This window comes from Candoia aspera, chromosome 3, assembly GCF_035149785.1.
Source record: "Candoia aspera isolate rCanAsp1 chromosome 3, rCanAsp1.hap2, whole genome shotgun sequence".
NCBI classification, from domain to species: Eukaryota; Metazoa; Chordata; class Lepidosauria; order Squamata; family Boidae; genus Candoia; species Candoia aspera.
In genome coordinates, this window is record NC_086155.1 from 82,138,891 (window position 1) to 82,149,423 (window position 10,533).

General features: G+C 38.0%; 1 protein-coding gene across 1 annotated transcript in view; it reads left to right on the forward strand.

Moving 5' to 3' along the window:
• The window catches only part of PKN2 (protein kinase N2), a 66,769-nt gene extending 56,236 nt beyond the window's left edge, over positions 1-10,533 (forward strand). The window contains exons 17-22 of the mRNA XM_063298222.1: positions 4,762-4,824; positions 5,236-5,312; positions 6,630-6,772; positions 7,135-7,242; positions 7,848-7,928; positions 8,007-10,533. Of these exons, the coding sequence (XP_063154292.1) occupies positions 4,762-4,824; positions 5,236-5,312; positions 6,630-6,772; positions 7,135-7,242; positions 7,848-7,928; positions 8,007-8,210 (676 nt within the window). The 3' untranslated portion in view covers positions 8,211-10,533. The remainder of the gene's footprint in view (positions 1-4,761; positions 4,825-5,235; positions 5,313-6,629; positions 6,773-7,134; positions 7,243-7,847; positions 7,929-8,006) is intronic.

Consider the following 10,533-nt stretch of genomic DNA (forward strand, 5'->3'; position numbering starts at 1 on the left):
CCTCCCAGACACTGTTCAGAGAGGTGTACTGTTTTCCTTCACCATACATCTCCCGTTTGAGAAGGGCCCACAAGTTCTCAATAGGGTTTAGGTCAGGTGAGGAAGGGGGCCATGTCATTATTCTTTCATCTTTGAGGCCTTTACTGGCTAGCCACACAGTGGAGTACTTTGATGCATGCGATGGAGCATTGTCCTGCAGAAGCATCATGGTCTTCTTGAAAGATGCAGACTTTTTCCTGTACCACTGCTTGAAGAAAGTGTCTTCTAAAAACTGGCAGTAGGTTTGGGAGTTGATTTTGAGTCCATCTTCAACCTGAAAAGGTCCAACTAGCTCATCTTTAATAATTCCAGCCCATACCAGTACCCCACCTCCACCTTGCTGGCGTCTGAGTCAAAGTGGAGCTCTGTGCCCGTTACTGATCCAGCCACGGGCCCATCCATCTGGTCCGTCAAGAGTCACTCTCATCTCATCAGTCCATAAAACCTTTGAAAAATCTGTCTTCAGATATTTCTTGGCCCAGTCTTGCCATTTCAACTTATGCGTCTTGTTCAGTGGTGGTCGAGTTTCAGCCTTCCTTACCTTGGCCGTGTCTCTGAGCACTGAACACCTTGTACTTCTGGCACTCCAGGTAGGTTGCAGTTCTGGAATATGACAGCACTGGAGGATAATGGGTTCCTGGTAGCCTCACATTTGATGCTTCTCAAATCTTTGGCAGTTAATTTGCGTCTTTTTTTCTCAACACGTTTGTTGCGACCCTGTTGACTATTTGCAACAAAACATTTGATGGTTCTGTGGTCACACCCCAATAACTTGGCAATTTCAAGAGTGCTGCGTCCCTCTGAAAGACTTTTTACAATTTTTGACTTTTCAGAGTCGGTTAAATCTCTTTTTTGGCCCATTTTGCCTGAGGAAAAGAAGCTGCCTAATAATTATGCACACCGTGATATAGGGTGTTGATCTCCTTGGGCCACACCCTCCCTTATTACACAGATACACATCACCTGATATGCTTATATCCAATAAGCATTCAGGTTTATACAGCTTGGAGGTGGAAAATACTCATAAAAATGATGATATGGTCAAAATACTCACTTGCCTAATAATTGTGCACACCGTGTATCTGCCAGATAGCATGATTATTCCTCACCACATAGTTGTGAATAGACTTTTATATGGTCGTATGTTTAACTGCTGTTTTCTCAAAACTCCACTCCAGCATCATCCCATCTGATCTAAACCAATAGAAGCAGGGCCATGACTGCTGTGCTGATTAGACTAGAACAAGCAACCCCATCACAACCACAGTATAGTAGCCCAATTGCAGAGCTCAGAATAGTCAGAAGTTTGTTCAAATCTCAAAATTCCTGATGCACGTTTGGTTTCATTTTTGAAACAGTCATTTAAAAATTAAAACATTTTTCACATCCTTTGCCTACAGATAAGCCAATACAATGACAGAGATAACGTTAAAACAGAATAGAAATAATTATTCTCAGATACCTAACAACAAATCAAAAGATACAGGAAGAAGTTTCAATTCTGAAAAGAATAGAAGAACTGAAACTGAAGAGAGATCTGTATTAGGTGGGTGGGTGAGTGATGGATGGATGGATGGATAAATGATAGACAGACAGACAGATCTCAGTCAGAGACACAATGCCTTGGAAGTCTTTCTGCTCAGATAAAAAAAGAGGATTAGATTCAAACACCTGGCATATTAGAACAGAAAACTCACCCTTCTTGGCCAATAAGGAACTACCTCTATTTTTTGTATATGTGGAGTCCTCAGTGATGATAAAACTAGAAGGCATGAAGCCAACCTTGGGATTATATTGCTGGAGCATTTATGTTTCCTCCTAATTTACATATAAATTTGTAGGGACTTTTCAAGGTTCATAGAATAGAAAAGTAAAAAAGCCTGCCAGCAAAAAAGCTGAATTTACTGATCAGGAAAAGGAATGCCTAACAAATCATATTTCATTGTTAATAATTCAGTCCCTAGCAACTCAATCCATCTGTTCTTAATTCCTCCCTACAGAAAATACTATTACAGGCATTAAGAGTACATTATCCAGTAAAAGAATTTGCTTTCTAAATGGGAGATAAGGAAATTAGAATGCTGTCCTAATCAAACCTGTTGTTTTGAGTAGAGAAAGAGAAAACAACTTGTTTTGTTTGTATGTTTGTTTCACTAAAAAAGGCACCTTCCAGTTCAGTATATTTATATTTCTTGTAACTGGATCTGAAAATTATTTAAGGATACTTTGTATAGATAACAGCAGAATCAGTCACAGAAAAGAAGTAAGATCACCCCTTGTAACAGAAGTGACAACAGAACACTAAATGGAAGTTATCTTCTAATAACACAGAGTGAGCTGCTACAGAAGATAAAATAAAAACCTGACTCACATAACAGACATTGAGATGGGAATCAGGGGGTCTTTAAAATGGCCTTATAAGTATAAACTGCCTTGTAAGTATAAACTACTTTCAGATGGTTTTACAAACAACGAGAAGGGAGTATCGTCCCAAAACACGGAGACTGTGTAGGTTTGCATATTATTTTTATGTATGTTCGCCACTGTAAGCTAGAGTGGAGAATTTTGTTTGCTTATTTGGAGCATAGAACTCAACAAAAACCTTACTAGAAAATGAATAGTGCATGTTCAGTATCTGGAACACCTGTAAAAAAATAAAATATGATGCGTTGTTAAATAAGAACGTCGTTAATGTTCATGTAGAGAATCAAGAAGAGCCAATTTGGTGTAGTGGTTAAGGTATCAGGCTAGAAACCAGGAGACCGTGAGTTCTAGTCCTGCCTTAGGCACAAAACCTGCTGGGTGACCTTGGGCCAGTCCCCGTCTCTCAGCCCTAGGAAGGAGGCAGTGGCAAACCACTTTTAAAAAACAAACTGCAGGGACTTGTCCAGGCAGTTGCCAGGAGTCAACACTGACTCGAAGGCACAAGAGAGAGAGGGAGGGAGGGAAGTAAACAGCAAGACAATAACCCGCATACATATCAGTTGCCATTGCAAGAATCTCTTGTTGAAATACACAAGTGGTGCTTTCTCATTCACCAGGCTTTAATCCCTAGGACCATGGAGGACAGGTCATCTTTCTCTAGGTCTCCTATTAATACAAGAAGGATTTTTTTTTCTTTGGGAAATCTAACAACTACACTGCTGAAAGAAAGACCCATAGAAGATCTTAAGAGCCAAGATGACTCTAGGGAGTATAAATGTTTTGCTTTAAAAGTTCACTCATATCAAACCCTGGTGAGTTAGCCTCGCCTCCAACTTCACAGAATCATCTTGCTGTCAAAGGACTTAACTTCTCCCTGCCCTCCGATCGTATTAAAATAGCTTCCTGATACTCAGCAAATGGATGTTCTTCAACTTTTCCAAAAGGGGAGAAAGGCAAATTAGTCTTAGATTTGAACTTTACTGTCCATATTATATAATTTTACTTTTATATTTATATTTACTGCGTGTACTCCCCGAATACAGGCAGAAGAGTGTCACAGCAGGCCTTACTGTCAAAGTCAGAAGCCCCCCTTGACTAGCTGAAAAAGCTTGCAGAGCATTAAGTATTGCTCTTGGGAGATTGTTATGCCACAGACTGGTGGAATCTTGGGAAAAGTAAAAACAGCCATACCATCTCACTTCCCACAGCTCAGGAACACAATGCCAGAACTCAGTTGGGTCATCCACCACGGGATCCCTGGTATTTTTCAGAGATACCAACCTAAAGGATTCTCACTTAGCTAGCCTTGGAACAGTGTCACAGGGTCTCAGGGCCTAGGAGAGAAGAGAGTGACACGTTCCTAAGCAGAACGGGCTAGACCCCTTGTCCCGGTGACTTGGAGAAAAGAGACAGGAAGTGGATCCATTCTTACCAGGGCATTTATTTCTTTATTAACTACAGCCATCAAGAAGAACTGGTAAGTTTTTGTGCTATTGCCCTTGGAAAGCTCCCTCTAATTTCTTAGAGCCCAGAAGGACACAGAAAGTAGCAGCTCTTTTTCTAAATACAACAGGCTATCAAGAGGGAGAATGAATGAACATTTGAGCCTTAGTGATTTCACTAAATAAATTCTAGGACTTAGTGATCTCCTTAAACCTTGGAGTGGGCAAAAAAAAGTCTCTGCAGGGAAGGGATTTACATCCACACCTCTCTACTTCTGTGGTGGAAGGGTCGCTGTAGTAAACCTCTTGGAATTCTGAGGGAATATCGCTACTTTGCCTATCTCAAATGGCAGATATTTGCACCAAAGCTTACAGCTTTTCCTAGGAGGATTGAGAAGTCTGTGTTTTCATAGAAGCCAGATGAATCTATGCCCTGCAGACACTTCTCTTTCTCTGGCAGTAGTTTCAACAATGTTCAAGGAAGGGAAGGAGGCAGGTCCCTTAGACAAGAATCAGGATCAGGATTCAGTGACACTGAATTTTCAATCCAAACATTTCCACAGCAAGCTTAATGGAAATGTGTCCCATTGACAGCATTCCCTTCTGTGGGAATCTCCTAAGATTGGAAGGGGGGCTACACTGATGATTTCTCTGATGAGGGGCACAGAAGACACTCCCCAGTTTATACCTGCTCCTTACCTCTTGAGCACTGAGAGTGAGAGAAAAGAGTTTCCTCCCCTACTCTCACATGGATGGTATGGCTTGGCTCTGAAATTTAACAGTTACCTTTTTGCAGTAGTATAAATAAATGTGCAAAATGGGTGAGTACTGAAAGATTGAATTTCTCTCTCAACAGATTTTATGCTGCCTGCGTAGTGCTTGGTCTGCAGTATTTACATGAGCACAGGATAGTTTACAGGTAAGTATTCAAAAGGTTTAGCGTTCTGTTTCATTTATGTTCTGCTACATACATGAGCCTGGCTTAAATGCTACTGTAATTGTGATTAATAAAAGTGTTCCTTTTCTTTTCTAGAAGAAATTAATGCTAGTGGATGTTTGTACCTGATTAGGTTTTGTTAAAATTGAAAAAAGAGAACATTGAGAATTAGGAAATCTTTGCACGTAGCACTTTCTCTTCACCAGACTGAGTGACCTCCAGATGTGTGGACTTTAACCACAGTCAACATGGCTATTGCTGAGGATTCTGGGATTGTCCGTGCCATAAAACAGGCATCCAGCCTGGGGAAGGCAGCTCTGTAGCTTAGCAATGATATAATTGGGTTGTTGTTTTACTTTTTTTTTTTTTTTTTTAACTTTCTTTCTTTGGTAGAGACCTAAAGCTGGATAACCTGTTGCTGGATACTGAAGGTTTTGTTAAAATAGCTGACTTTGGTCTCTGCAAGGAAGGTACGGTTTCTGGTTTTTTTTTAATGGCTGATAGTAGTCACTGTTGTGGTGATTGCAGATAGCAACCTTTCCCCACCAGCAGGAGGTGATTGGAATGGAATGTGGTACAGGTAGTCCTTGCTTAATGACAGCAACTGAGGCCAGCAACTCCATCACTAAGCAATGCAGTTGTAAAGTGCTGTGACCATGGGATGCTGCGATGGCCACAACTACGAAGACCAGTTAAGTCTCTTCATTCAGTGCCTTCGTAACTTTGAACAGTCGCTGAATAAGTAGTAAGGATTACCTGTCTTCATTATAGGTGCTCTTGTGAATGTTCAGAATGAAAATGGATAAAATCCTACATCTCCTCACTTTAGAATGTGTGCTTGATGTGATAATTGCCACATTTATATGAGCAAGAGAGTAAAGTATAATCTCCAGAGCAGGAAGAGCAGTTGCCATAGAATTGCTTTATAGATGATGGTATCAGCTGAGTGTGCAATATTAAAGCTTTAATTGTAAGAATAATGAAAAATGTGCTTGTCTCATAAGTGGAGACTTTTTTCTTCTGCCTCCAGTTTCCTCTGCTCCATCCTTCAGAGCAGTATTTCAGCAGTCATCAGTATGATGCAGAAAACTGAAATTGAGAGTTATCGGTAGAGGTCCTTTAAGTTTAGCAGTGCCTCTACACCAAGCTATTTGGTGTGTCCATAACATTCCATTGTATCAAATGTTATTTTATCCTAGGATAGAGATGCTGGGGGGGAAAGGCACAGTCCAAATACATTATTTAAAAATCTCTGTTTGCGAAGCTTTGGTTCAGAGATTAAATTCAAAGGAAGTTTAGTCAAATTTTTGAATCAGATTTGGGTTCAAATTGGATTAATTCAGAAGCATACAAATCTGTATCTCATTGTCAAAGCTTCAGGTGGCCCTAGTTGCCACTTTCTCATAAATTGTTTGTTTACTTAGGATTCTTGCATTGCAAGGTGACTATAAAATCTATTTGGGGTAAGATGAGCAAAAGTTATGTCAGTGATTTCATATGAAAAATTTGTGTGACACTGTATATCCATGTTTCCATTTTATGAACTGAATTAAATTCAAAATGCTTAATTAGGCTGGCCAATTAAAAAAAAACAGATTTGAAGATCTCAATATAATTTTTGTTCAACACTTTGAATTGAAATAATAAATTGACTTCATTAGCTGTATAGGACCATCAAATTGATTTGACTGTCCAGACGGAATTGTCAACATGAATCAGATTTGAGGCAGTCTGTACAATGCTGACAGATATATATTTAAATCTTAGAATTTGTGTAATAATTGCAGGAATGGGATTTGGTGACAGAACAAGTACATTCTGTGGCACTCCAGAATTTCTTGCTCCAGAAGTGTTGACGGAAACATCTTATACAAGGGCTGTAGACTGGTGGGGTCTTGGTGTACTCATCTATGAAATGCTGGTTGGTGAGGTAAGCTTCACAAAACGTACATTTGGAGGGTGTTCATGGACACAGTGTTCTGTAAATGTAGAGTGCCCTCTTCAGAGTACAGCTCTTCTTCTTCCTGAATGCATGGTGGTGGCAGAAGTTCTGCAAGTTTGGCCCTGATCTCTACCCACTTTGAGCTTTCCTCAAGTGAATGCCTTAATGGGGTTGTTTCATCATCTTTTCAGCACTTGTTTACTTTAAGTTTGATTTAATAATAATGCTGTATGGGGACAGGAAGAGAATGACAGATATCAGATACACACTTGCTTAATGCTACATGTATTCTTTTAACGCTTAAAAGAAAAGGATTTGAATTGTCATTTCTAAGAAGTATTTTTTTTCAGTCTCCATTCCCAGGAGATGATGAAGAAGAAGTTTTTGACAGTATTGTAAATGATGAAGTAAGATATCCTCGATTCCTGTCTACAGAAGCTATCTCAATAATGAGAAGGGTAAGACTGTATTTCTGAAGCAGATGTTGTAACGTGAAAGTACGATTTCTCTCCCTCCCCCATTAATGGACTTGGGAAAAGTACTGTTATGTACATAGAAATGCAGCCAGAGGCTTGGTGATGGCTAAGGATTCCTTCAGGACTAATCCTTGAACACATACAAAATAGTGGAAAGATTAGATTTCTAGTTAAATGCATGAAGGCAAATAATAATGGAAATTTTAATGAACAAATGAACTGGTTTTATTCTGTTTATATTGCTTAAGAAGAATTTATAAATTGGAGATCTTTAAGACAGATGTTTTACCTTTCTAACTGTAGTTCTGGTTCACTATTCTTCTAAATCAGTTTTTACCTAAACACTCCTCAAGTATTTTGAAATACTATCAGAAATAATAAAACAACAAAACCAATGTGCACACAGAAACACTTGATTTGACTACTTTTCAGGGAAAAGCAACATATGTTTCATGTCTTCCTTGCTTAAAATGTAGTTTCTCTATGTAGACTATTCAGACTATGACTCCCTGCTTGACTTTGTTTGAACAGTATTATAGTGTAGATAGAAAAGAATTACCTGACCACATTCCTGACATTGTTTTCAGCTTTTGAGGAGAAATCCAGAGCGTCGCCTTGGTGCTGGCGAAAAAGATGCTGAAGATGTCAAAAAGCATCACTTTTTTCGGGTGAGTGCCATCTCTCAAGTATGGTTACAATCTAACAATAGCCAGAAGCACAACATTTAACTGGTGCTCTTTTTACAGTTAATTGACTGGAATGCATTGCTCGCCAAGAAAGTAAAGCCTCCTTTTGTACCAGTCATAAGAGGAAGAGAAGATGTCAGCAATTTTGATGATGAATTTACCTCAGAAGCGCCTATTCTCACTCCACCTCGGGAGCCTAGGATACTTTTGGAAGATCAGCAGGAAATGTTCAGGGACTTTGACTACATTGCTGATTGGTGTTGACCTTTTAGTCACTGTGAAATTCCAGCTGATTTGCTCATCAGAACAACATTCTGCCATCTCCCTAAGAAGAATACCATTCTTTGGATCACTCTCTCCACTACCTGTAGCTTCTGATTTTTAAATCATATGAAGATTTTAAACAATACTGCTTTTCATACAGATGAGGTGTGGCCTCTCTTTTGTATATCTTTTTTGTTTATTTCTTATCTTGAGCACTGGAAAGCATTTCTGTGCAGCTCTTTAAGCTGATTCGGTGGGTGCAGGCTGCGTTCCACACTCACATGGGCACACTTGTACTGTATCTTTATTCTTCCGGGGGAGAAAACATTGCAAAACACCTGCCTTACGAAGTGGGACCACAACCAGATACTAAGCTAGACTGATCACCTGCCCAGGTTTTAAAGAAAGAAAACAAAAGCTGTCAGTCCTTTTAAGAAGAAGAATTCTAATCCCTGAAAATGGTAGAACTAAAGACTGTCAAGCACACCATTGACTTGATTTCTCAAAATAATGTGTAGTATGAACTAATGGCTTGTTTAACAAACTTTCTATGGTATTTATTAGTGAGGAGATGTTTCAAAACCTTACCTATGTGAAAGCAGTGTAAGTGCTTCCATTTACAGAAAAAAAAGAGGACTGGTCCTGAAAGTTTACCAAAGTCACTTGCCAAACAAATGTGTTTGCCTTTTAACCTCGTTAAACACTGTTCAGAAATAACCAGCAAATATGAAGAATGTAATGAATGTCTTTTCAGTCTTAACCAGGAATACTCCTAATGTATGTATTGCCCTTAAATACAATCACTGTTCTATACTTTTAAAAGTTGTCTTTTCCACACTAACTTCATCCATATGTTATTTTAGCAAATCAGTATATCTAGTTATCTCATTCATCATACATTTGCTGATTTGGTATCACTATTCATCTTTAAAGAATGAGGAATTTTATTGTATACATCCTGTATACATGTATATTTGGAAACTATAGTTTTGTTTGAATCATATAGGTTAACTGTACACTTTTAGTTTTGTCCAGTGGCTATTTGAATGTATTACTGAAATCCAGATTTAATGGTGAAAACCCACTTGTATACATTTTTATGGCCACTGAATTCAATAATCTTCATTGGAAATTACTGAGAATAAGGGTAAAAGCAATATGTTTTAAGAGAATGTATAAATATTTTTGATAAAGCTTGTATATTTTAAGCCTCTTAACACTATGCTGTACCTCAAAAGTTGAAATGTTTTTGACCAGATGCTGTGTGTTTGCTTTACAGACTTTAATGTAGTTTTTGCTGGACATTTTGTAAGAACAAAATCATTTTTAAATCTGTGGAAAGTAACATTCCACTTTATCAGCATATGTGTTTGTGATCAACCTCATTTCCTAGTACCAGAAGATCAAGAATTAGCATGAAGTTTTTAATGAGTAGACTTATTGCTCAATCTGGAATGTGTTTCAGAATAAATAGTCACATACAGGGCTGATTTTGCATGAAAGTAGGGTAACACCAACGATGGGTTCGGGGGGGGAGGGATTGGGGGTTATTTTTTCATAGTCTGTTCCATCACCCTCCATAAACTATTCTGTTTCAGTGTGATAGCTGAGGGCTCTATTCATATTTTAGAGCCTTATCAGAATATAAGGAATAAGAAAGTTACCAGAATAAGATATGTAAATTCCTTCATAAGGAAGATGGATAAGGATACTTCATAAAAATCATGAATATTACTTGCAATTTTTAAAAAAATTGCACTACCTACCATGTTTTCAGTATGCTAGTTTGGTTTTTTTCATTTCAAATAGCTATATCTTAAGCAAAACACTACATACCTGAGGTACAGTCTGCCAAACCTTTTTCATCCTTATTTCTATAAACAGCTGGGTCCCTAGCAGGTGCTTCAGATTAAAATCCTACAGAAATAACTTTTTGTAAGTATAAATTGTACAGAAATATTTGTAATCTTGAATTTCTGAAATCACATTAGAGGCAGGGTATTTTCACAATTAAGCTGAATGAAAGCACTAATTTTATCTAGTTTTAAAAATAGGCAAATTAAGATTTTAAACTCTTAAGATTGTAAATATATTTTGCTATACATATGTGGCTGCTGAAGCACTTTGTAAAAAAAAATAGGGAATTTTAGAATGGTACACTATGCATTAAAATGAAATGTGCCTTTAACATTGTAATAGTACAAACTGTCTTGCAATTAACTCTCAAATTAAAATTTAAATAGTGAAATTTGTATAGGAAAAAATTTACTGATTTGAATTATAATCTTGTGTTTGATCTTTAGATAAAACGATGTCTTTGGAA